General features: G+C 51.0%; 7 protein-coding genes and 2 pseudogenes across 14 annotated transcripts in view; 7 read left to right on the top strand and 2 right to left on the bottom strand.

Annotated features, from left to right (window-relative positions):
* Positions 1-16,506, bottom strand: part of LOC127669896 (paladin-like) — a 61,171-nt gene extending 44,665 nt beyond the window's left edge. The window contains exons 1-6 of the mRNA XM_052164126.1: positions 16,478-16,506; positions 15,903-16,019; positions 15,665-15,820; positions 15,186-15,368; positions 14,108-14,248; positions 13,812-13,883 (exon numbers count right to left, since the gene is read on the bottom strand). Coding sequence (XP_052020086.1) covers positions 13,812-13,883; positions 14,108-14,248; positions 15,186-15,368; positions 15,665-15,820; positions 15,903-15,971 — 621 coding nt within the window. The 5' untranslated portion in view covers positions 15,972-16,019; positions 16,478-16,506. The remainder of the gene's footprint in view (positions 1-13,811; positions 13,884-14,107; positions 14,249-15,185; positions 15,369-15,664; positions 15,821-15,902; positions 16,020-16,477) is intronic.
* LOC127669889 (perforin-1-like) overlaps positions 1-26,810 on the top strand; it is a 172,655-nt gene that overhangs the window by 17,689 nt on the left and 128,156 nt on the right. The window contains exon 1 of one of the 2 annotated variants that reach the window (XM_052164117.1): positions 26,545-26,608. The exons of the other annotated variant lie outside the window; for it this stretch is intronic. The gene's annotated coding sequence lies outside the window, so the exon portion shown is untranslated. Of the gene's footprint in view, positions 1-26,544; positions 26,609-26,810 lie in introns of those variants that run through there. 2 annotated transcript variants of the gene reach the window in all.
* LOC127669885 (perforin-1-like) overlaps positions 1-26,810 on the top strand; it is a 174,950-nt gene that overhangs the window by 52,977 nt on the left and 95,163 nt on the right. The window contains exon 1 of one of the 3 annotated variants that reach the window (XM_052164111.1): positions 26,545-26,608. The exons of the other annotated variants lie outside the window; for them this stretch is intronic. The gene's annotated coding sequence lies outside the window, so the exon portion shown is untranslated. Of the gene's footprint in view, positions 1-26,544; positions 26,609-26,810 lie in introns of those variants that run through there. 3 annotated transcript variants of the gene reach the window in all.
* LOC127669891 (perforin-1-like) overlaps positions 1-26,810 on the top strand; it is a 131,738-nt pseudogene that overhangs the window by 52,983 nt on the left and 51,945 nt on the right.
* The window catches only part of LOC127669893 (paladin-like), a 148,112-nt gene that overhangs the window by 80,299 nt on the left and 41,003 nt on the right, over positions 1-26,810 (bottom strand). Inside the window, exon 2 of one of the 2 annotated variants that reach the window (XM_052164123.1) lies at positions 16,967-17,062. In XM_052164123.1, the coding sequence (XP_052020083.1) occupies positions 16,967-16,974 (8 nt within the window). In that variant the 5' untranslated portion in view covers positions 16,975-17,062. Of the gene's footprint in view, positions 1-16,966; positions 17,063-22,533; positions 22,577-26,810 lie in introns of those variants that run through there. The other variant, XM_052164122.1, reaches the window with a different exon arrangement.
* Positions 1-26,810, top strand: part of LOC127669882 (perforin-1) — a 205,019-nt gene that overhangs the window by 171,514 nt on the left and 6,695 nt on the right. The gene's annotated exons all lie outside the window — the stretch shown is intronic.
* The window catches only part of LOC127669883 (perforin-1-like), a 205,019-nt gene that overhangs the window by 171,514 nt on the left and 6,695 nt on the right, over positions 1-26,810 (top strand). The window lies entirely within an intron of this gene.
* Positions 1-26,810, top strand: part of LOC127669884 (perforin-1-like) — an 86,482-nt gene that overhangs the window by 52,977 nt on the left and 6,695 nt on the right. The window lies entirely within an intron of this gene.
* LOC127669887 (perforin-1-like) overlaps positions 1-26,810 on the top strand; it is a 159,786-nt pseudogene that overhangs the window by 126,707 nt on the left and 6,269 nt on the right.

Raw genomic sequence — 26,810 nt, 5'->3', positions numbered from 1 at the left:
AAGAAGAAGAAGAAGAAGAAGAAGGAGGAGGAGGAGGGAGAAGAATGGAGAAGAAGAAGAACGAAGAAGAAGAAGAAGAATGGAGAAGAAGAACAAGGAAGAAGAAGAGGAGGAGGAGGAGGAGGAGGAGGAAGAGGAGGAGGAGGAGAAACAGGAAGACAGGCTGCTCAGTTTTGATTGTTGTGGACTTCACACAAGGTGGAAATCACCTGGAAAAGGAGCCTCAATGAGGAATTGTCTACATCAGGTTGGCCTGTGATCGTGCCCATGAAGAAATCTCTTAGTTGGGGAATCCTGTCCTGAATGTTAGCAGCACCATATCACAGGCTAGGTCCTGGGGAGGACAGCCAGCGGAGCACTGCCAGGTATTTATCCAGTGCTCCCTCTGCTCTTGACTGTGGGAGGGACGGTACCTGTTGCTTTGAAGTCCTGCAGCCTCAACTCCCGGAAGTGGTAGAGTGTGTCCTGGAACCCTGCACCATTAGTCACTTTCTCCCTTAAGTGCCTTTGTTGGGTGTCTTGTCATAGAAGTAGGAAGAGCAGCTGAGACATGGGCTAAGAGCTTAGAAGCCAAGACAAGAGGGTGCTACAGACAACGGGCAGAGCAGCTGCCCGCGGGGGTATTGGAGGACTGTATACTCTCAAGAAATAGCATTGTGCTCAAAAAAAAAAATCAATTTTGCTTAGAAACTAGGCAGCGGGACTGGAGAGATGGCTCAGAGGTTAAAAGCACTGACTGCTCTTCCAGACATGCAGAGTTTAATTCCCAGCAACCATGTGTTTGTTCACAACCATCTTTAATAGAATCTGATGCCCTCTTCTAGTATGTCTGAAGACAGCTACATACTGTACTGTCTTCATATACATAAAATACTCATATACATAAAATAAATAAAATATTTTTTAAAAAAGGAACTAGGCAGCAGATTAAAAATCAGAAAAAATTATCTATGAAAACAACATAAAAATTTTTAATATATTTAAAATATATATTAATATATAAATATATAAACTTATGCTATATATACTGCATATTACATATATAAAATATACAATGTAAATATACGTTTATATATTCATATTAATGCATATTATCTGTTAAAGTATTTTTAATATTTTATGTAATATGTTAATATAGATAAAGTATATAACATAAACATATACAATATATTAAAGTATATGTAATGTAAAAATGGCCACATAGTAGGCACTTGGCCAACACAGTGAGGTCCCAATGTCTCCCAGGATGGTGAGCTGGTCTGACTGTGTGGTTGACTGTACGGATCAGGTAGCCCCAAGCCTCAGCCTGCCTCTCCTCTCCTGTCTCCTTCCTGGCCCTGGAGTGTTTTCAGAAGGACGGGAGTCACCCAGTGCTCCTCGGAAAATCCGCTTAAAACTGCTTCCACCCAGGTTCAGGAGAGGTGGCCAGCTGTCACCTGGCTACAGCCACAGCACACCAGCACCGTCCCAAGACACCAGCAAGGATGATGAGGTCTGAGGCCCATCCGGTGGGAGACACAGGGAGCCTTTCAAGGGTAGAATTATCTCTAAATTCAGACACTGTGTGAGGATTACGCCCGACACCCCCAAAGGTTCCCAGGACACATCCTGCCTCTGGCCACAGGGCTGTGATTTGAGACAATGACCCATCTGCCTGTCACAATCTACTTTCCTTAAAAGCATCCCGTGCTGGCACAGTTCCGGGAGGGGACACCTGGCCACCTCCTGTACATAAAAATAGCCAAGCTGTTTCTAAGCGGAGCAACAGGGCAGGCTGTCATTAGCTGCTGTAAGCTGGACAAAGGCTTTCTGGACCCTTAGGACTGACACCTGAAATAGAAGGAGCCCCAGGAGACACACCAGAGCTGTGGGGGCCGCAGGCTTCTCAGGCCTCTGGCCTGTCTGGCATGGGCGTAGGTCTTGCTCTGTCAGTGTGTCTGGAGGCTCTCTGCTGAGCCCCCAGGAATAAACTTGAGGCTGAGCGTCTGTGCCCCCACACACTGCACCTTCTCTGTCCGAATGGCCTTCCTCTCCACCTGGCCACAGTCTGCTTGTCCCTCCAGGCTCAGGACGAGCCCCACGCCCCACATGCCACACCCGCCCTGGGCATCTACACCACGCAACCTCCCCTACCCTGAGAGTCTCCTCTGCTCTCAAGTCGGGCCTTTTCATGAAAGCAGACTTTGTGAGTGCTTCCCTGTGGTGGGCCGGGCCTTCTTCAAACAGCTATGAGGTCTGGGGTGGGCGGAGGCAGGAGCTGACATTAGTTTTCTGCCTCTCTGTCCTCCACCCCAAGAGGTCTGCATTAGAGCGTGGGGTACAGTGAGCACTTTGCTACCCTGTGAGCACCTCTCCCAGGCAGTGCCCTCCTGAGGCAGTTTCCGGTTAGCTTAGAGAATCTAAAAAATGCTGGGAGGCTCCCCCAACCCCACCCTCTCCCATGCTTTCATACAAGTGCCTGCATGACACCCCAGTGGTTATCTCAGGTACCCCAAAATTCATCACCCACGCCCTAACAGTTTCCTGAGAGCACCACCCCAACCTGCTAGACCCGTAAGCGTGCCATCCGAGGGACAACCGCCATCTTCAAGCTGTGGGAGCTACACTCTGGCTCTGCATTCACTTGTCCCTTCCTGAGTCACACTGCAATCAGGAAATCCTGCTGGCACCCCTTCATGTTTGCAGAGGCTCCCTTCCCTAATCATGTGCTCCCAGCCACCCCACACAGTCCCTGCCAGGCCCCCTCCGTGCCCCGGGCCCTTTAGAAGCACGTCTTGTCCTGGAGTCCCAGTGGACTAAGCGAGAGTGGACGGCAAGTAGGCAGATTTTCCTTTTTATGCGAATGTTTACTCCACCTGCTGCTAACCACCGCCCACTCGCTACATAAGGATCTGCAGAGCCCTGCCCTGTCTGGCAGGGTCCTGGGAGCTGGGCTGCAGAAATGGGCCTATGCAATAAACAGGCACCCCACCTCCCAGTGCCAGCTGCTCCCCAGAGAGGCAGGTCTCGGTGAGATGATACCCGGGCCAGGGGATGGTGGAATTGACCCTGTGACCCTTCTAAGTCTAGTGATGCACAGTGACCATGCCAGACACAGCAGGAAAGTCCCCTGTAGACACAATTCACTGACTCCATTCTGAGCTGGGCAGGAAGAACCTAAGGAACCAGTCCTTCCTCCTCTCCCATATTATAGGACAGCTGACAACATTCCAATTCCAAGGCCACTCTAGAAGCAGGCTCTGGGCCCTGGAGACCCATTACCTGCTGGAATGAGGGCTCTGGGGACAGCATTGGCTTGATTATTAGAGAAGCTGAGAAAAACCGTCCAGGGAGTCAGCCCCTGAGCCAAATCCTCTTCTGCTTTTCCTAGGAAATGACCTTAGTCCTTGGGGCGCTGAGCTAATCTTTCTCCCTCCTGGCAGCTCTTGTTCAATAGGCCTATTCTGGATCACCAAGACAGTGCGTGGGCAGAAGCAACAGTGGCTTCCTAAACAACCTGTACGACGCCTTACCGTTACCATGAAATTGTCCCCTGGGTCCTGGTGCCACCACGGAGAGAAAGGAATATAAGGCCAAGTGGAAGATAAAGTCCTGACCCTGCTTCCAGCCTGGCACAGATCTCCCACAGGTCTCAGGTTCTTCTCCAGTTAAGAGTCTGATCGAACAACCCTGACTTCCTTCCCTCCTCGCTGAGGTCTGGAACGGACAGGCTCTAAGTTCTCAGAAAGTCCAAGCAGTGTGGTCCCTGCAAAGCACTCTTCAGAAGGCAAAGGGCATCTGCAGCCAGCCACGCCTCAGCTTTTCCTCAAACTCATTCTGCAAGGAAGAGAGACGGGACCGTAGCCTGTGTGATATACAGAGAGTAAGAGCGACTGTCACCGGCCAAAGCCAAGGACAGTGCCCGCTGGCATTAATGTGTCTAACAGGGCTTCCTTGCTGTCTGTCATAAATACTTTCCCCTTTCCAAGTGTGAAAGGAAACAACCGATTCCCAGCTAGATGGACCTGGGTGTGGCTGGCCGTGTTGGAGAACCTCAGTAGGCCCGCACCCCTCACACTGCTCCCAGCTGCCTCTTGTCTGCTCCAGCCTCACAGCGCCTCATCTCAAGACACCGTCTGTCCTTTTCTTTTCCATGTGAGGCAGGTTTTTGAAACATGTTTATTTCTGTGCTGCAATTGGCCGTGTGACTCTTCTAAGTCTAGTGACTCTCTGCGCCCCAGGACCATTTTTGTTATGCCACGCCTAACAAGGCAGCCATGCACAGCCTGGGCATGCATGAGTATGTACAGAAGCCAGAGGACAACTCAGGGAGTCTGTCATCTCCTTCCACCATGGAGGCCCAGGGCATCACACTCAACATACCAGTCTTGGTGACAAGCAACCTTAGTCACTGAGCCATTGAGGCAGTGCTTAAAACTCTGTGAGCATAGCTACATGGTGGTGGTGCACACCTTTAACCCCAGCACTGGGAACCAGGGCAGGTAGAGTTCTGTGAAATCTACAGAGTGAGTTCCAATATAGTCCAAAGCTAACAAAGAGACCATGTCATTGGCACACATACACACACACACACACACACACACACACACACACACACACACCCTGAGTGTAGACAAAGCCTCATAGTTGCCCTGGAAAATAGAAAGGCATGGCTGGGCTGGGCCTCTAAGGCCAAGCAACTGAGGTAAATTAAGGCAGCCATGGATCAGACTGCCCCAGAAGGACTCCCACTTGGCTTACACCACACAGCACCCATGACAGTGGTATGAAGGGCCCTCAGCCACCGCCATCAACTGCCCAGGAGCTGAGACAGGCGTTTGTGGGCCTCTCTTCACCACGCTAGAACACAGCCTAGCATGGCCTTCTCCCTGCTCTGACTCAGCCAAGGGAGCCTCGCCTCAGACACAGCCCACTGAGTGCTCAGAGCCTACATGTCCACCAGTAAGGAAAGGGGAGCGCACGCGTGTGCGAAGATCAAAGTCACGACGGCTCAGCTCTGGGAGCCCCGTCGCACCCTGGGGCCATTTGTATTATGCCACGCCTAACAAGCCAGCCACGCACGGACATCCTTGCTGTACATGCTCATGTCACACATAAGAGGGTCACGCACAGACTGCTCCTTTCTGTAGTACGGGAGCACGGACCTTCCATTTTCCTAAGTGTCTGCGGCCCTGGGGTCACTTTATTGCCAAAAGTAGCCTTTAAGTGTTCTTAATGGCTTCTGATTAAGGAGTAAGAGGATTGCTGAAGCAGGCAGGGGGCTGGGAAAGACCGGTTCTGGAGGGTGAGGGGAAGAAGCCAAGATACCACATGCCGTTGGGATCTTCAGTCTCAAGGATATGTGTGTACTGCTGGGAAAAGGCAAGATGGACAGAAGGTTGAGGGAAAATTCGAAATGGATAGGACGCTGGCTGGGGCATTCCCAGGCAGCGAGTCTGATGGAGGAGGCACATCCCAGAAGGAGCCTGGCCCATTTCCATGCAGAGCTGGGCAGCATCTCCCACCCCATGCAGAGCCCACTGGCTTACTTGGTGTAAAGCTTGCTAGGCTCTGGCAGAGACCAGCGTGGGCCTCCAGTTTAAAACCAGAAGGCAGAGGCTTGACTCTACTTTAGGATACTGCAGGTCAGACCCAACTGCCAGTTTCTAGGAGTCAGCTAGTTCCTGGGGGAGTTGGGGAAGAAACGGCCCCCATTCTAGACCGGCAGCCTCCTCCAGAGCCATCCAGAGATCGGGAGCTCAAAGTCAGCAGAGACTAGGGAGGGGCATGAGTCTGGAGTGAAGACCTCTGCCTCCTCCCATGCCCGCTGTGCCACTAACTCACAAGGGACTTCGAGTGTCCTGTCCTCACATTACATGGTCCTCGCCTGTGAAGACACACTGGACTCCGGGTTGTTTTGAAGCTCTGAGCAATGGTAGAGGTCACCTGGCCTCAGGCGCATCCTCAGGGCCCTCCCCTCTGCGGCCCGAGCGTAACTACGGCCATTTTGTTTCATGGTCTCTGCTGAAAGACAGGGAGCGATCCTGTTAGCTAACTGGTTAACATCAGCTTTCAGCAGGTCCAGAGTTCAGCAGCTCCACGGATGATCCCTGGATGGAGTCTGTCAGCCAGGTGAAAATCTGCCGAGACAAATATAGACTAGGGACAGAAGAAAAAAAATCGTCTAGTAATTGGGGAAGGCCCCTCCCTTTGACTTATGTAAATTGTCTGGGCCAAAGAGATTAGGCATCCAAGGACTGCAAACATATATGTTCCCTCACTCTCGGGGTCTTTTTGAATATCAGATCCAGAGTATGTAAGATAGTTTAGCCACCCTTCAGATATATGTCTGGCCCTCAAATGGAGACCCTGATTTTGGGGGACAACATATGTGACTTTTCTGCTCCATTGGCTATAAAGCATTAGCTCCCTGGGTAACTGACCATAGCAGTTTGGAAATGCTTTACGGATACCCTGTAATCTCACGCATGTATAGACCAGGCCGGAGTCCCTACTGCGCATGTGTAGACCCGGCCAGAGTCCTTACTGCACATGTGTAGCGCTGGCCGGAGCTCTGGGCTTCTGAGCTGAGCATCTGGAAGAGCTCAGCCCACCATGATCTCAGGCAGAACACAAGCCCAGGCCTTTCCCCAACGAGACGTGCAGAAGACCTTGGAGGAAGGACTGCCCTTCTTGTTAATGGAGGGAGCATCCAAGTTTCCAAAAAGTGCTGTCCTCCAACCTCAAAGCCATGAGAAATCAGAAATGTAGACCTTCCCAGCACTAACCTTCAAGTAGACCTGATGGGCTTTCCACTTCCTGGTTACTAACTATCCCTTATGCTGGGAAATGCCAACAGTACAGATGAGAGTTGATGCTTAACATTTCTACTTCTCTTCTTTAAAGATTTCGTTTTACGTGTGTGTGTGTGTGTGTGTGTGTACGCACGCGAGCACGCACACACACGCATGTGAGCATGTACGTCTATGCCGTGCGTGTGGGTACCACAGAGGACAGGAGGATGAGATCCCCTTACACCTTCCCAGATTGCAGTGGGCTCTATGGATGGCCGTGGTGTGAGAGCAGAGTCAGAAACAGACTGGGTTGGAACCCCGCCCCTCCCCCACCCCAATGCCTCCCACACACAAAGGCTGATGTGTGTCACAGTAAATATGGTTTTGTTGATATTTTTTTTGAGTACTTGCACAAAACCCCAGGTCCCAGCCCAGCACTGCATAAGGCAGCTGTAACAAGGCAGACCTATCACCCCAACACTCAGGAAGTAGAGGCAGGAGGGTCAGAACTTCAAGGTCATCCTCAGATCCTTAAGGAATTCCAAGCCAGCCCAGAATACAGAAAACCCTGGGTCAAAACTGAAAGCAAGAGCCAGGTGCCATGGGGCCGCCTTTAATCCTAGGACTCAGGAGGCAGAGGCAGGGGGATCTCCGTGAGTTCAAGACCAGGCTGCTCTGTAGAGTGAGTTCTAAGCCATCCAGAGCTTCATGACTCCCTGTCTAAAAAAAGAAAGAAAGAAAACCTACAACACAAATAAGAACATCACTCCATTATTAGGAGACATGTTAGACACACCTCTGGCTCTGTAAAAACCCCAACGGTTTCAACAGGAAACACAGAACTGCACGTGGCCGGGGACCGATGACCAAGGCTGTGAGGTTTCTTCCCATGGTCCTGACCTGCTCTGCCTACCCCAGTGAAATGGCAACCACGGACCAGTGTTCTCCAAACACGTGCGCCGGGAGGATGTGAATCGCATCTCCACAAACTCAAAACAGAGCAAATCCAGGCCCCACATCATTCCAACTCCAAGCCATCAGTACTGGTGCCTCAGCACTGTGGAGCCTCCAGAAACTCTGGGTGGGGCCCACATTCTGCATTTTGAGGAGGGAGGCTACAGGTCACTGTGGGCCACAGGCAGCCTTGCTGCACCCTGCGCTCACCCAGGCAAATCCAAGCTGGATTCACACACTGGGCACAAAGCAAACTGAGGTGGACTCTAGGACGGACTCTCGCCCCAGATGCTAGAAGCTCCCCCGATTACCTCTTACACAGAGAAAAATCCTCTGAGCGCCTCCGCACCTCCTACTATCTAAGAACCTTTAAGAACTTGCCCTAGGGAGTTGGAGAGATGGCCCAGCGGTTAAGAGCACTGGCTACTTCTTCAGAGGACACAGGTTCAATTCCAAACTTGGCAACTTATGACTATCTGTAACTCCTGTTCCAGGGGATCTGACACCCTCACACAGACATACATGCAGGAAAACAGCATTGTACATAAAATGAATAATGTATATTATATATTATTAATATAGTATATACTATTTAAAAGAATATGTAAATATATATATATATATATATATGTATAAAATTTTTTTTAAATAACTTGTCCGAGGGGCTGGGGAGATGGCTCAGATGTGCAGGAACTTGCACACAAGTGTGAGGTCCCAAGTTTGAATGCCCAGACCCTTCAGCAAGCCAGATAGAGTAGCTCTTCCTGTAATTCCAGCATTCCTACAGAAAGATGGAGAGGTGAGACAGGAGAAGGTCTTAAAGCTCAGGACAAATCTAGGCAATGAAAGACCCCATCTCAATACAAGGTAGGAACTGGGCAGTGGTGCCACACGCCTGTAATCCTAACACTTGGGAGGCAGAGGCAGGTGGATTTCTGAGTTTGAGGCCAGCCTGGTCTACAGAGTAAGTTCCAGGACAGTCTCGAAAAACAAAACAAAACAAAAAAAGTGGGAGAAGCCAGAAAAGCGGCTTGGCCAGTTACAGCATTTCCTGTAAAGTCAAGTGGTCCAAGTTCAAACACTGCATCCCACTTAAAGGAGGGGGGAGAGAGCCTCTGACCCCCACACGCTCTCTGTGACACGCGTCTGCTCCCGTCATGCACACACTAACGTAAAAATCACCTTTAGAAACACACACACACACACACACACACACACACACACACACACCTAATTTACAGAACAGCAGTGAGGCCCTAGGTTCAATGGGAAAGTGATGGGGCAGAATTTACCCTAACGTAGCTCACTCACGCCACCTGGTGGCCACACTGGTGAGTAACTGCATTCAGCTTCTGACCCTCTGCATGGCATGGGGCTCTGGGATTCCATCTCATGCAGTCAGCACCAACTTAGCCTTGTGAGGAGTTAGGGAGGTGGGAACGGGATCAGCATCCTCCACTAAACACTCCACCGTGAAGCATCCAGGAGCTACGCCTCCCTTTTCCTGCAAATATAGCTCGGTTCCCCCTCCCCTACCACCTCACCCCCCAGGAGTAAAGCCAGGTACCCATCCAATCTCACTTCTGGTGACAACACTGCCACCAGGTGGCCTTCTGTGCCTTGCTTGAACCTTTAGGCCTCCTGGCCTTTGCCTGTGTGGCCCTGAGACCACAGCAACTCCTTCTGGGGCTGACTGAGACCAACCTCTAGCTTCTCCCTGCAGACCCGGCCTCCCACGCTTCCTCTCTGTCCTCACAACGCACATCCAGGAACAGGAATTGAGGGCCTGTGAGCTTTGGAGTTGGGATGGAGAGAAGGAGACTCTACCACGGCCTGGCCCACGTCCTCTGGAGCAGGTCTAAGCCCTGCCTGAGCCTCCAGCAACCAGAACCCAGAGACCTCAGCTCTCACAGATTCCAAATTGTGACAGCGCACGTGTGCTGGCTAGTTGTATGCCACCTTGTCTCAAGCCAGTGTCACTTCAGAAGAGAGACCTCAAGTGAGAAAACGCCCCACTAGGTAGGCCTGTGGGCAAGCCTGTGGTACATTTTTCGGATGGATGATTGTTGTGGAAGGGCCCAGTCTACTGCGGGTGGTGACACCCCTGAAGAGGTGGCCCTGAGTTGTTATCAGAGAGCAGGCCGAGCAAGCCTCGAGAAGCAAGCCAGGGAGCAGCAGCCTCCATGGCCTCTGAATCAGCTCCTGCCTTCAGGGTCCTGCCTTGAAGTTGCTTCCCTGACCTCCCTGGATGGTGGACTACAGGCTGGAGGATGAGATAACCCTTTCCTCCCCATGTTGCTTTTGGTCATGGCGTTTCAGCAGAGCAGTAGAAACACTAAGACAGTGTGAGACTCAAAGGAACCTAGACATGGGATCCTAGTCACAGGGACATTGTGTCATCCAATGTGTGCCAAGTCCATTTAGGAAGTTCCGGACCCATCATCTCCTCCTCACACAGGTCAGACTCTAGTCAGAACTTTCTCCAGTCTTATCCCACATGCCTGCTTCCAAACAGGACCTCCCCTCTGACCCAGTCAGGATCTGACCCCAAGACCCCAAGCCAAGGCTGTTCTGGGTCATTCTGTACATGTGTCCCCAGCTGGAGACTGAACTGTTGCCCATGATACCATTTTCTCTTATAAGCCACAGAGGAGACTCTGCCCAGACAATCACCCAGCCAGGGCACACACCGATGCCTCCTGATGCCATGCAGTGCCCCTACATGCCTGCTGCCAGGCTGAGAAACAGGGCTCTCAACTCCCACGACCAAAACAATTCCCACATCCCCAAGGCCCAAAGCAGCAAACTCTACCTCCTGCCCAGCACTGGAGAGGCAGAGAAGGGAACCCTAGAGACCGGGGCAGATTCAGCAGCACGTTCTTTCTAAAGAGCTGCAAGCCCCAATGCCATGCCCCTGATTCTGCTCTGGGGCAGAATATGTCATACGTAAAAAGACTCCTCATTTTTACAATTTAATAAATTATTAAAAAAAATAACGGGTGGTGGTGGCATGTGCCTTTAGTCCCAGTACTCAGGAAGCAGAGGCAAGTGGATTTCTGTGAGTTCAAGACTGGACTGGTCTACAAAGCAAGTTCCAGGACAGCCAAAGATACACAGAGAAACCGTGTCTCAAAAAACCAAACCAAAACTAGAGAGACAAACAGACAAATCGATAGATAGATAGATAGATAGATAGATAGATAGATAGATAGAGACAGACAGACAGACAGACAGACAGACAGAAAGAATTAGATAGATAGATAGATAGATAGATAGATAGATAGATAGATAGATAGATAGATAGATAGACAGACAGACGGGTAGATGGACAGATGGACATATAAAATATCTTTGGAGGGTGGCAATATGGCTTGGTGGGTAAGGGTGACTGCCATCAAAGCTGACCACCCAAACCCTTCCCCCCAGAATCCACATGGTTGAAAGTTAAGAACCAGCTCCTACGAGTTATCCCTGCCCCCCATGCTCAAGCCGTATGCACACAGATAAGTAAATATATGTAACATAAAATAATATTTATCTGAGCAAACAAGCAACTCGATGGGGACCAGCCCCAGCCGCCAAACAGTGTAGACAAGCGCATCACACAGCACTGACTTTAACCCCTGGTGACTGTCAGCCCCAATGCCATGCCCCTGATTCTGCTCTGGGACCCCAGGATCGCACACTAGAATTGTATCCCATGATTCCTCTGTACTTGGCCCCTCCCACAGCAGGTGTCTAATCTGTACAACATCCCCGAGGTGGGCGTGGTTTGGGATGCTGCCCTTTGTTCCCAGGTCCCTGTGTCTTTCTAAGAGGTGAGACCAAAACAAAAAGCAGAGAAACGAACAAAAGGTCCAAACACCTTAGGAAGGGCCCACAGGCCCTGCTGCCCCTGCGAACCTGAATCACCAGCCTCCCCTACCCGCACTCCCCCGATGTGAACCACAGCCCATCCTGCGGAGCTGGGGGCCCAGGGCCAGTGCTCGCCTGTCGGTAGGTGGAGATGATGATCTCCCGAAGGTGGTAGTGCATTGGTGTCATGGTCTCGCTGACGGTGTCCAGCACCGCATCCACCTCCTTCTTCACGTGGTGGCCGTCGGGGAGCAGCTGTACCACCTTCATCACCACCTGGGGTCAGAGAAGGGGTGAGTGGACAGAAAGCCAAGGGGGACCTCAGCCTGAGCCCTCCTACCCACGTCGGGGCAGTAGGGGCTATGGTGACGCCCAGGAGACACATCCACAGGCTCCTACAACAAAGGGCACGCTTGGTGCTAAAGGGAGAACCAGGGAGACAATAGGAGAGCAGGGGAGGTGATGGGGAGCCAGGAGGTGATGGGGAACCGGGGAGGTGATGGGGGAGCCGGGGAGGTGATGGAGGAGCCAGGGAGGTGATGGGGGAGCCGGGGAGGTGATGGGGGAGCCGGGGAGGTGATGGGGGAGCCGGGGAGGTGATGGGGGAGCCGGGGAGGTGATGGGGGAGCCGGGGAGGTGATGGGGGAGCCGGGGAGGTGATGGAGGAGCCAGGGAGGTGATGGGGAGCCAGGGAGGTGATGGGGGAGCCGGGGAGGTGATGGGGGAGCCGGGAGGTGATGGGGGAGCCAGGGAGGTGATGGGGGGGGGCGGGAGGTGATGGGGGAGCCGGGGAGGTGATGGGGGGGCCGGGAGGTGATGGGGGAGCCGGGAGGTGATGGGGGAGCCGGGGAGGTGATGGGGGAGCCGGGGAGGTGATGGGGGAGCCGGGGAGGTGATGGGGAGCCGGGAGGTGATGGGGAGCCGGGGAGGTGATGGGGAGCCAGCGGAGGATGCCAGTAAACCACAGGAAGGTCTGAAATGCGCCGAGGATGTTCAAAGCTCAGGCGAGGCCCCTCACACAGATCCACCTTACTCTATTTCCTTACTGCCGGACAAACTTTTCACCGACCCAGCCAGCTCACTGCCCGGCAGAAGAGGATCTTACACGCTCCAGGCAGCCCTCCAACTCCCTACGTGGTCCAGAGGGACCCTGAACTCCTTATCCCCCTGCCTGTCCCACCCAAACGCTGAGTCGCAGGTATGAGCCACCACTCCGTTTCAGAGGACTCGATGCTGGCCTGGAGCCCAGGACTCTGTGTCCATAGCCCCTCATTTCCTCTGCTTGGGGTTTTTCTTTATCAATTGCAGTGGTCGGGATCCAATCCAGGGCCTTGAACAGTCAGGCACACACTCCACGTCTGAGCTACATTTATTAATTTGTTTGTTTGTTTGTTTGTTTGAAACAAGGTATCACTGTGTAGCCCCTTATTTATTTATTTATTTATTTATTTATTTGAAACAAGGTATTGCTGTGTAGTTCCTTGTTTGTTTGTTTGTTTGTTTGTTTGTTTGAAACTAAGTATTACTGTGTAGCCCTGTCTAGCCTGAAAGTTACAATATAGACCAGGTTGGCCTAGAATTTGATTCCTGTTAGCATACTTTCATCATATTAAGTAAAGAAAAAAAAAGGGGGTAGGGATGAACATCAACCATGAGAGGAAAAGGGGTGGAAAGGGGATCACATCCAGGGGCCCAGAGGCACCAGGTGATTGACAGCCTTGACCTCTCTCAGAGGTCAGGGCAGCAGGAGTGCCAGGAGGGCAAGCGGCAAGCCTGTGACACAGGGAGCAGAAAGTGACTGTGAGGCCAGCACTGCTCAGCTCTAGGCCAAGTGTGCAGAGAGGTGTCACCCATCTGAGATGTCACGTGACTCGTGGCAGGTACCAGAGGCAGAGGACAGGTCTGAGCACTAATGGCTGCCCAGCCAGGGCCCCTGCGCTGAAGCAGGGAGTCAGACAGAGCAGAGGAGCTTACAGTCCTCTATGGAGCGCCAACCACGGCTGAGTCTCAAGCAGCTAAGAGGCAGTTCCCGACCACACCAAGATGGCCTGGCCAGGTAGGGAGGGGTCCAGACCCTATCCATGTGGCAGAGGCTTAAGAGTCAAGTTGTTGTGAGCCACAGTCCATCCACCTGGGAAGAGGACAGACAGCCTCCCCCCACCAAGCTGCCAGCAGGACCCAGGAATTCTGACCAGGGATGGGGTGGGGAGGGGGGAGGGGCATACCCACCTGAAACTCGCCCTTGGTGAACTTGGCATCCGGCACACTCACTAGCTCCTCCTCACCCACCTCGGGACAGCCCTGAGGGATGACAGAGCTGAGGTGGAGCCTCTCCCTACTGTACACATACTCCCCACTCACCCACACACACACACCCAGAAACCCTGCTGAGGGTCTGCCCAGATTGATGGAAGAGGGTCCCCTACATGTCATCAGACATGACCTCTCCCCTTTCACATTCACCACAGCCAGAACCCGCCCCTGCCAGGGATGACCTCTGACCTCACGCACAAGGCCACACCTACCCCAATGTGCCAGCAGGCCAGCACGGCCACCACCATGGCCGTTGTGGTCCGGCCCTGGCCGTTGAGGCAGCTGAAGACAAAGCCTGTGCCTGGGTCCTTGGAGAGAGCAGCTCGCATGGCCTCAAGCAGCCGCTCAAAGTCCTGGGGTGACAAGACCACAGTTCGAGTCCAGGGGTGTCCAGACTCACAGTGGGGACCTCCATCGAAATGGTAACCCCAGATTTCTGTCCCCTCATGACTCATCATTCACATAACTTACTTCATGTGCACACACAGCTCACTGAGTTACATACAAGACCATGCATGTATGAACAGCTGTGTTCACATATACACCCATAACTGTCTACATCCCAGGCATATAAGGAGACACAACACACATCTGACAGTATGCCAATGCTCATGCACATCCAAGTTTCCCAGTCTGGTGCTGTGTCTCTGCCTGAGCAGCCACCAGGGGGCAGCCCTCCACTGGCTATGAGCCCTGACAACCATCACAGCCACACCCACAGACCACAAATGCCAGGCACACACAGCCCACAGATACACCAACAAGTCCCTGAAAGGCAAACCACACAGACGGCTGCGAATACACCTCTGTCACCGACCGACAGCTGCCACGTGAACACCACCTCAGTCACACAGGGTTTTCCATGATCTGCCCACTTCCGTGGATGTAACATTCACATGCAGCCCCCCCCACACACACACACAAGACAGATTCTATGAACCCCCATGGAAACAACACCCCACAGCACCAAGGCACCGTGTGTCATATATTTCTCCAACAGCCGTATGAGCACACGCCCTTCCCCTTCCCTGTGACATATGGTGCACATGCCTGCAACATATGACAGGCAGACTGGCCCCACAACAGAAAGCACATGAAGGTAGGATACACAATGAACAGACCTGTGTGCTAGCACATAAGCACACATACAGAGAAAAGATGGGAACATGTTTCTGACGCCTCATATGGACACCATCACACAATCCCCTGGCCCCACTATGGAGATGAGCTGCTTTTCCCAGGCCAGAGAAGAGACAGAGAGATCCGGGGCCCAGAGACCTGGCCCCTCACCTCCTCCCGAGGGGCGCAGAAGTCCGGCACGGGAATGCGGCAGTAGGTCAGGCCAAGGCTGGCCCCCTGGTGCTGGCTGAAGACCTCCTGTGTGGTCAGGCACTTCTGGAACCTGGGGGTGGCAGGGCTCTTGGTGATGGGGACAGGGACGCTCAGGTGGGCCTTCAGCTGGGCCTCCAGAGCCTGGAAAAGAGAAACAGAGGGCAGAGGACACCGAGACAGGCCTGAGAGTCAGGAGCCTGATGGAGCCATGGGCCAGAGCTCAAGAGCCCGCAGCCTCAGTCAGAACCACAGCGCAGAGGCAGAAAGGCCACCGGAGAATGGGGACATGGGGACCCGAGAACAGTAGTCCTGGGACATTCCTGCTAAGCCTCAGCTCCGCCATCATACAACAGGAACACAGCCCCCACCCCACCCCCGCCCTGCTCTCTCCATTCCCCCCTAAGTGCCTCTGCTGCAGACCGTGCAAAAGTCCTTACCTCCAGCTGCTCGGGGGCCAGCGCGGGTCCCGGGGGCCACAGGCTGTGCATGTGACCATCACACTCCAACACAACCTCCTCCCTCAGGTTGATCCAGACCACCTGGCGCAGCTTCCTCTTGGCGTCAGACAGGTAGGCCAGGATGTTGCCTAGGGCCTGGGGGGACGAGGGGCCATCAGGGTCACGGCTCTCCTTGCCCCGCCCCCTCTTTTGAACCCCATGGCCTGAGAGCGGGCACCTTGGCACTGGGCTGGGCGGTGCCATAAATAGGCATGCGTGGTACACGCCGGAAGTTGGCTACGTCCATCTCTCTGATGGTGCTGAGCGCATCCAGGGAAACCAGGTCATCTGCTTCCTGTAGGGAGGAGGACATCCAATCGGAAGCCCACGGTCACCTGCCATAGCCGGTGGGGGGCACCATATCCAACGGGGTCTCAGAGGGAAGTGTGGGATCGGGCTGGCAGAGAAACGGTGTCCTACTGGGTACGGGGTATATATGGCGGGACCCTGCAGCCTCACCGATGCCCTGGTAAGGACGTGGTGGTGCACGGCCTCCAGAGAGGCTCCAGCTCAGATGTCCTAAGGTCCAATCTGACTGTGTCAAAGCTCTGGGCTTTGAGACTGAGGAAAAGGTACCAGGACAGCAGCCAGAGCCTGGGACATTGTGCCCACAGGAGAAGCCTGCCACCCCCTCCCCTATCTAGCGCCCCCCCCCGACCCCGGCCACACCTCCCCAGCACTACAGAAATCAAGAATTCCCTGTTGCCAGCGGCCAGCCAACCCCGTCCACTCCACAGATACTCAGCTACTCACCAGGGAGCCCTTGGCGATGAGGTCCCCGGGGACCATGAGGCCCCACTGAATTCAGCGCCACGAGTAGACGATACAGCTCAGGATGGGTGCACAGCCATCGACTGAAACTGAGGGCAAAGGCCAGGGGGTGCTGCAGCCCGAGGCCGAGAGAGACGGGGCATTGAGGAGTGTGGGGCCACCCTGAGCCCTCCCTGCCTAGCCAGAGAAAGGAGCCCCAAAAAGTAGCATTGGGACCCAGGGGTGAATGAGGAGGAGACGGAGGAGCAGGATGTTTTCTGCCCTGACTGAGATACTGAGCCCAGGCCTGGGTTGGGGGTTGTGGGAGAGGGGAAATGGGGGCGGGGCAGAAACAACAGGCACCTGGACCTGTTCTTGGCCCTCCCAGCCTTTCTCAGCGACCAACACACACACACACACACACACAGAATCTCCCTCTATTCCCTGCCCCGTGGGGTCCCCGTGGCTGGGGTAGCCCTCCCTCAGCCCCACCTGTTCATGCAGATAGTAGTTAAATAGGATCAGATAGAAGTACAGCTCCAGACTCCACAGCGCCCTCTGCTGGACAGCATGCTGACTACCACACTCCTGAGGACAGGGAGGGGGAAGGGAGAAAAGGGTGTTAGACATGGGGCTGCCCCCTAGCTGTGTCTAGAAGAGTGGAGACTCTCAGAAGGCACGCCCTTCAGCTCCAAGACAGTTCTGCCAGGCTGGAAGTCCTTCCATGTTCTATCCCATTTGCCGTAGCTCATAGGTAATATGGAACCCTGCAGTGACCACACTGGGCATGCGTGGCTCTCAGACAGATGCTGCCTCTCCAGTTCCCAGTCCTGGGACAGGGACAGAGTGAGAAGAAAACAGGACAACTACTTCATCATGTTCCATTTCCTCTGTGTTGAATCTTTACTTTGTTGAAGCAGGTTTCTCTGTGTAGCCCTGGCTGTCCTGGAACTAGCTCTGTAGACCAGGATGGCCTTGAACTCAGAGATCTGCCTGCCTCTCTGTATCTCTAGTATCTTAATGTAGGGATTAAGGGTGTGCGAACACTACCTGGTTCCTTTCTCTTTCTTGAGGGAGGCCCTCATTTAAGATCCAGGAACACAGATACACAGACACACACACACACACACCACACACACACATACACATACACAACACATCATAGGCACACATATACACAAACATACACATATATACATATATACACATATACACACAGATACATACACACCCATCATATATACACATACACACAACATATACCCATACATCTACACAGACACATATACATACACATAAACATACATACACACATACATACATACATATACACACAGATACATACACACATACAGAGACACATACACATATACACAGAGACACACACAGATACATACACAGACATCATATGCACACATACCCACAATATATACGCACAACATATACACACACATACACATATATACATATACACATCATATGCACACATACATGCAACATATACACAATATACACGCATAAACATACATACACACACAGAGATACATACACACACACACACACAAACACACACCTCTGTGTTGCCATAGCAGCCTGACAGCTCTGACAGCAACACATGAGCCAACCACAAGATGGTGCCAGAGAAACAAAGATTCAGCATGAGCCCTGGGCACTGCTCTGGTGGCCTCTGACCCCTGGTCTAGACTAGGGGATAACCCTGTGCCTTGATGACCCCGCTGCAGATGCAAGAGAGGATTCCAGATAAGGCGAGATGAAGTGTCTCCAGACAGACGCCATGACAGTACAGGGTCCTGAAGCAGCTCATGTGTCAACAACTGGGGCCTGTCTGGTGACAGCAGCAGGTGACACTCAGCCCTCTTCTCAGTGTCCCAAGCATCTTCCCTCACTTGACCTCCACCAGCCCTACAGCTACTTATCGTCGAGTGTCCCACTTCACAAACAGGGCAATGCAGGCAATCCACACAGCAGAAGTCCTCGTCTCCGTAAGGGACACTATCAGACGGTGACCACACAGCTGGGTCGGGACTCCAAGTCTGACTCGCCAGGCCCAGGCAGGTTGACCTGGCCACGGGTTAAAGTGACAAAGACATCAAAAACTCTTCTCAATGACAAACTCCAGGAATTCACTCTGACACTAGAAGTGCGATGGCTACACAAGAATCACAATGGCTGAGGAGAAGCCCACGTGCTCACGAGGTGGCATCACATTTCATGTCTCTGGTTTCTGTTTTCCCACAGTGGAACTCAGCTCTCGGGGACTTGTTTTTTGTAAGTGTTAAACACACTGAAGGTGGTCAGGGCTTTGAGTCTCACACACACCACACACCACACACCACACACCACACACCACACACAAACACTGTCAGCACCGGCTTCTCCACAGAGCTCAAGACAGGAGCTGCGAGCCAGCACAATCTTCTTCCTGAAGCTGTGCAATGGACCAAGTCTGCCCTTCCCGTGGAAACTCCAGAAGATTCCCTCACAGGAAGAGCTCCTGTGTGAATCCTGGGAGGCCCCCAGAGATGTCTGAATTAAAGGCTGTGTCCTGGGGTGACACTGTCCGAAGGTGACAGGTTCCTTAGGAGGCAGGGCCAAGCAGGGAACACTTGGATCACTGGAGATGCCGGCTGCCTCTTCCTGTCTTTTGGTCCTCTGTCCACTCCATGAGAAGTGCCATCCCAAAACACATGCCCGCAGTAATGTGCTGACCCCACCGGCACCTCCAATGGAGGATTGGGGTGGGAACAGGACTCTCTACTCCTTCCTTCAATCCCTCTCTCCCTCCCTCCCTCCCTATCCTTTCTGTCCTTGCTGACCTCAAACACAGCAAGCAGCCCAGGCTACCTCGGAAGTCACAGTCCCCCTGCCTCTGTAGCTATGTGGGGTTTATAAGCCTGTATCACCCTGGGCTAGCCTTTGCTTTTTTTTTTTTTTTTTTTTTTTTGTTTTTGTTTGTTTGTTTTTTTAGGTTTTTTGGGTATTTTTGGGGGGAGGGGGGACTTTTAACTTTTTTTTCTTTTTTTTTTTCCCGATATATTTTTTATTTACATTTCAAATGATTTCCCCTTTTCTAGACCCACACTCCCTGAAAGTCCCATCAGCCCCCTTCCCTCCCCCTGTTTTCCCACCCAACCCTTCCCACTTCCCTCTTCTGGTTTTGGCCTATACTGCTTCACTGAGTCTTTCCAGAACAAGGAGCCACTCCTCCATTCTTTTTGTACCTCATTTGATGTGTGGATTATGTTTTTGGTATTCCAGTTTTCTAGGTTAATATCCACTTATTAGTGACTGCATACCATGATTCATCTTTTGAGTCTGGGTTACCTTACTTAGTATGATGTTCTCCAGCTCCATCCATTTGCCTAAGAATTTCATGAATTCATGGTTTCTAATGGATGACTAGTACTCCATTGTGTATATATACCACCTTTTTTGCATCCACTCTTCTGTTGAGGGATACCTAGGTTCTTTCCAGCTTCTGGCAATTATAAATAGGGCTGCTAGGAACATAGTGGAACATGTATCCTTATTACATGCTGGGGAATTAATTCTGGGTATATGCCCAGGAGTTGTATAGCAGGATCTTCTGGAAGTGAGGTGACCAGTTTTCGGAGGAACCGCCAGACTGATTTCCAGAGTGGTTGTACCAATTTGCAACCCCACCAGCAGTGGAGGAGTGTTCCTCTTTCTCCACATCCTCGCCAACATCTGATGTCTCCTGAATTTTTAATCTTAGCCATTCTGACTGGTGTAAGGTGAAATCTCAGGGTTCTTTTGATTTGCATTTCCCTAATGACTAATGAAGTTGAGCATTTTTTAAGATGCTTCTCCGCCATCCGAAGTTCTTCAGGTGAAAATTCTTTGTTTAACTCTGTACTCCATTTTTTAATAGGGTTATTTGGTTTTCTGGAGTCTAACTTCTTGAGTTCTTTATATATATTGGATAGTAGCCCTCTATCTGATGTAGGGTTGGTGAAGATCTTTTCCCAATTTGTTGGTTGCCGATTTGCCTTTTGATGGTGTCCTTTGCCTTACAGAAACTTTGTAATTTTATGAGGTCCCATTTGTCAACTCTTGATCTTAGAGCATAAGCGGTATGTTCCCCCTGTACCAATGTCCTCAAGGATCTTCCCCAGTTTCTTTTCTATTAGCTTCAGAGTGTCTGGCTTTATGTGGAGGTCCTTGATCCATTTGGAGTTGAGCTTAGTACAAGGAGACAAGGATGGATCAATTCCCATTCTTCTGCATGCTGACCTCCAGTTGAATCAGCACCATTTGTTGAAAAGGCTATCTTTTTTCCATTGGATGTTTTCCTCCCCTTTGTTGAGGATCAAGTGGCCATAGGTGTGTGGGTTCATTTCTGGATCTTCAATCCTGCTCCATTGATCCACCTGCCTGTCACTATACCAATACCATGCAGTTTTTGATACTATTGCTCTGTAGTATTGCTTGAGGTCAGGGATACTAATACCCCCAGAATTTCTTTTATTGTTGAGAATAGTTTTAGCTATCCTGGGTTTTTTGTTATTCCAGATGAATTTGAGGATTGCTCTTTCTAACTCTGTGAAGAATTGAGTTGGGATTTTGATGGGTATTGCATTGAATCTGTATATTGCTTTTGGCAAAATGGCCATTTTAACTATATTAATCCTGCTGATCCATGAGCATGGGAGGTTTTTCCATTTTTTGTGGTCTTCTTCCATTTCCTTCTTCATAGTCTTGAAGTTCTTGTCATACAGATCTTTCACATGTTTGGTAAGAGTCACCCCAAGGTACTTTATACTGTTTGTGGCTATTGTGAAGGGGGTCATTTCCCTAATTTCTTTCTCAGCCTGCTTATCCTTTGAGTATAGGAAGGCTACTGACTTGCTTGAGTTGATTTTATAACCTGCCACTTTGCTGAAGTTGTTTATCAGCTGTAGGAGTTCTCTAGTGGAGTTTTTTGAGTCACTTAGGTAGACTATCATATCATCTGCAAATAATGATAGTTTGACTTCTTCCTTTCCAATTTGTATCCCTTTGACCTCCTTATGTTGTCTAATTGCCCGAGCTAGTACCTCAAGTACAATGTTGAAAAGATAAGGAGAAAGGGGGGCAGCCCTGTCTAGTCCCTGATTTTAGTGGGATTGCTTCAAGTTTCTCTCCATTTAGTTTGATGCTGGCTACCGGTTTGCTGTATATTGCTTTTACTATGTTTAGGTATGGGCCTTGAATTCCTGTTCTTTCCGAGACTTTAAGCATGAAAGGATGACAGGAAGTAATAATCACTATTCCTTAATATCTCTTAATATCAATGGACTCAATTCCCCAATAAAAAGACATAAACTAACAGACTGGATAAGGAAACAGGACCCTACATTTTGCTGCATACAGGAAACACACCTAAATGTCAAAGACAAAAACTACCTTAGAGTAAAAGGCTGGAAGACAATTTTATAAGCCAATGGTCTCGGGAAACGAGCTGGAATAGCCAGCCATTCTAATATCAGATAAAATTGACTTTCAACCTAAAGTCATCAAAAGAGACACTAAGAGACACTTCTTGCTGGTCAAAGTAAAAATCCACCAAGAAGAACTTTCAATTCTGAACATCCCAGGGATGCAGGGTTGGTTCAATATACGGAAATCCATCAATGCAATCCACTACATAAACAAACTCAAAGAAAAAAACCACATGGTCATTTCATTGGATGCTGAAAAAGCATTTGACAAAATTTAGCCTTTGCTTTTTTACAAGCTGATTCTCACACTCTTAGGTTTCTCTTTATTCTAACGTGAAGCTGATTAATGGGAGATTCTGGGAAAATGTGTGAGTCCAGAGGTCTCAGCAGGCCCCTCTGTCCATCCTTCTGCAGTCAAGGGACCTGCTCAGAAAAAATAAACTTTCCTCTTCCTCATCCTTCCTTCCCGCTGCTCCAGCTGCCCGACCCTCATCACCCACCCCACCCTCCTCCAGAAACTGCTGTACTGACAGAGAAGCCATCAGGCTGAAAACCCACAGTCCCAAGCAGAGTCCGGCAAGCTCCTCCCGGCCTCACCTGCTCCCGGCTCTCTGGCCTGAAGCCCTCCAGCTTCCTCAGGTTCTTAAGAACCTCTTCCTTCAGGTCATGCAACTCTGCACAGGCCCTGATGGCTCGATCCACCTAGGACTACAGCATGGGGATAGGGAATGGGAAAGACAAAAAGGAGGACTTTCAGAGAGAAGATGTGTAGAGAGGAAGAAACACCACACATACACACATACACGTCTCTCTCTCACACACACACATACACATGCCACACATACACACACACACACACACACACACACACACACGGAACACACCACACACACACATCATATACACACACACACCACATATACATACACCATACATAAAAACACACACATACACACACATACACATGCCACACATACATCACACATGCCACACAAGCAGACACACACATGCCACACATACACACACACACACACACACACATGGGCCTGCACATGCATATGGCACACATACACACACACGTCACACACACACACACATGCCACACACGTACATACCTCACACATACACACACAAACACCCAACACATACACAGAAACATACACACACACAAGCAAACAGCAATAACAGGAGCAACCTCCACATTCACATAACAGTGGACAGATAAAACTTTATTTATATCGACAGGTGGTGGGCCAGATCTGACCTGCAGGATGCAGTCAGCTGATGCCTCAACTGGATGAACTGTAAGGTTCTCTGTACCTCACACATTCTGGGACCAAAGGATTGTTAAGAGGAACTGAGGGGATGGGGCATGGATCAGCAGTACTTAATTACCTAGAACTCTCAGTTGAGGGACTGAGGACATGGCTCAGTGTAGAATTGCCTAGCATATGAAAAATCCCCTGCAGTCCAAAGAAGGACTGAGAGAAAAAGATAGAGTGGAAGAAGATAGAAGTGGAGAAGAGGCAGAGAAGGGTGGGGTGGGTGTTGAGCTGCCCTCACCTGTACCAGGTAATGCTCGGGAGTGGCATCTGAGAGCCCACCCATCCTGTAATGGGCCTTGAGAAGCTCATCGGGGATCTGGAACTCCTCCTTGCAGTTGTACCTTCAGAGTGAAAACTGGAGTCTGACAACTTCTGTTGGTCCCTTATACTGTTACCAGAAGACACAGCAAGGCCATCTGACCCAGACCCATGCAGCTGCCCCTTCATCCTTATACACAGAACACCAGGAATGAGACGACTAAGACCTAGGCTATTCCACTGCAAACTACATTTCCCATCTCCCTTGCTGCTAGTATATTTGCCAGCCTCCCTTGCAGCTAGCATATTTGACAGACTCACTTGCAGCTAGCATTGGTCCTGTTATTAATCTCTAGCCAATATGAGAGAGAGTGAGGAGGGGCAAATTCTGGGCCACTCCTAAAGGTAAAGTCTTCTAGTCTATCTTTTGCCTTACCCCGTCCCTCGAAGAGGTAGATTAGACCTCCCAAAAGACAGAGGCACCTGCTGATTTAATTGAAGCAAGATACTAGGGGAGCCTGGGTGGTTGCAGGCTGCCATACCAGCTTGGACACACAAACGAGAGGTGAATATCTGTCTCAATTCTAGCATTCGGTATGGGCAACACTTTGTTATGGTGGTCTAACCCAAAGCCTGATTGGTAGTGGATGACCCATCTCTCAGGCTGTGACTGGAACAGTCCCAACACTTCCAATTCCAGAGTCCAGTGCAGTTCATCCCACAAGATGTAAAGGGTGTGTCCCTGTCGTGACTGTGTACAGGTGTTCCAATTCTTCAGACCTTAATATTACCACAATAGGGCTGATCAAACACCATCTATTAAAACAAGCTCTTGGTGGTTTCTGTAGACAGTAAGTCAGGTAAGGCACAATCACTGAAGCAGGATGCTACTTAGACACAAAGCAACAGTGCCACTGTACCAATGCATGAGACCCGTCTGCTGCAGCTCAGGCACCATACAAAACAGCTTCCAGCAGGAAAGCAGTGAGCTAAATGGGTGGGGTAGAGGAAGGCTCCACAAGCAAGGGGCCTGGCTCCTGCTGACACATCATGATGGCCCACACTCTGTGTCCCTGAAACCCATTTTCCTGTCTAACTCAGTTTTCAGATCTATATGCCATGATCAGGGCTCTGCTAACCTTTCCTGCATGGGACTGAAAGCAAATAGCTCCTACTTTGTGGGCAGACCATGCGGGCTCTGTTAAAGCCTGGGAAGTCTGCCATTGAAGCACTCGGTATCCACAGGTGAAGTAAAAGTGGGTGGGCCTAACAGTGGACTAATAAAACTTTATTAACATCACCAGGTAGTGAGCCAGATTTGACCTGCTGGATGCAGTAAGCTGGTGCCTCAGTTGGATGACCTGTAAAGTCATGTCTACCTCACACACTCTGCAACCCGTGGAGGGCTATACATTTTCAGGTAGACAACAACTGTCTGAGCCACACCACCAGCTTCCATATTTCCCTCCCATCTCTGCTTATGGTGATGAGGAAACTAAGACCCAGAGAGAGACCAAGGAGACAGAGTCAGGCCCCAGACCCCAGACCTGCTTTTCCCAAGTTTGCCTTCAATGGCCAAACTGCTATTAGCTTCCATTCTCAGATTCTCTCTCTCTCTCTCCCTCTCCTTCCCTCCCTGCCTCTCTCTTTCTGTCTGTCTCTCTGTCTCTCTGTCTCTCCCTCTCTCTCTCTCTCTCTCTCTCTCTCTCTCTCTCTCTGTCTCCCTCCCTCCCTCTCTCCCTCTCCCTGTCCCTGTTCCTCTCCCTTTCCCCCCCTCTGTCTCTCTCTCTCCAGTTTTGTTTTGTTGTTATTGGCTTTCTGGTTTTTTGGTTGGTTGGTTTTGATTTTCAACACAGGGTTTCTCTGTGCAGCCCTGGATGTGCTGGAACTCACTCTGTAGATCAGGCTGGCCTCAAACTCAGAGATCTGCCTGCTGCCTAGCAAGTATGGGAATTAAAGGCATATACCCCTACTGCTGGGCTAGGAGCTTTTTTTTTTTTTTAACTGCTAAGAGTGTGTTCTAGTGTGTTCTGAATTCCATTTAGATTCTTGACTCTCTTCCTGCAGACTTTGTGTAGGTGTCTACAGCATACAGGCTGTCTTTCCAGTATGGTTGGGGACTGAATATCTCTGAGCTTTGGCATCCCAGTCAGACCACCTGGGCAGAGCAGCAAGGTGGGACCACAGGTCAGCTGCCATTTCTGGGGGAGTAACAGAAGAGGAGGCCCAGTTCTGAGAAAGGTGGCAGAGGCCTGGGTGAGCTGTGACCATGTGGCCTGCGGCCTGCGGCTACTTGTTCCCATCATGTATGCACTTAGGGGTGTTGAGAACTACCCCCATCCTTCCCGAACTTACCCACCTCATAACTAGAACTTTTTTTTGCCACCAGAAGGTGTCCATGAGTCACTGCACCCATAAGAACCCCACTCCCAGTAACCTCAGGCAGAGCTGAGTGGGCAACTGTCTTTCCACAGTACTAACTTGCTCAAACCTGAGGCAGCTGGGATGGAGGTATGGATAAGAGGTGGGCACCGGCTGTGCGTATCTCTCGCCACTCCCCAAGGAGGAGGGAACAGTCACATGCATTGAGAATAAATAAAGATCATGTCTAATCCTAAGCACCGCACCACATCTTCATGTCACTGCTCATGGGACACTGTGATTAGCCACACGTTTGGATGAGGAGCTGACACATGAAGAGGCTGAAGGCCCTGGCCCAGCCGCTCAAGCCCAGGCCACTCTTCCTCACCTCTTCCTGACAGCTCATCCCTTCCCACACACTCAATATGGAAGCAGATAGTTCATAGTGGGCCTGCAGGTGGAGACCAGAGTCTGCACCCCGGCAGTTCTGGTTGACAGATGAGCCTCTGGTCTTCACAGCTGACTTCCTGAAGGTTCTCACAAGATAAAGAGGTGACAACAGGGTGGGTGCTGGTGGGGACCTGTGACCACAGCCTGGGGGCAGGGCAGGAAGTGATATGGCATTGGCCAAAGTGGTCCCTCCTGGGGATCAATTGCAGCATTTTAACAGCCTCCACTGGCAACACAGGTGTCCCCTATCCTGCAGTGCCATCTCTGTGGGACTTCAGGTAAGGAGGAGGAAGGGTGGGAAGAAGGGAGGTTGGGATACCCAGGAAAGAGTGTTGGAGGGACATTCAGAAGAACAACCAGAAGTTCTAGTCGCCATCTTCCAGCGCATCTCTCATTCCTTCATCGGGTTGGTGACCACTCTGGGGTTCATGTGTAAATGATGACTGTCCGCATCTCAAAGGCTATTTCCAGCAGTTCTGG

This window comes from Apodemus sylvaticus, chromosome 19, assembly GCF_947179515.1.
Source record: "Apodemus sylvaticus chromosome 19, mApoSyl1.1, whole genome shotgun sequence".
Taxonomy (NCBI): Eukaryota; Metazoa; Chordata; class Mammalia; order Rodentia; family Muridae; genus Apodemus; species Apodemus sylvaticus.
The sequence above is the reverse complement of the archived record's forward strand: the minus strand, read 5'-3'. Positions and strand labels throughout refer to the sequence as shown.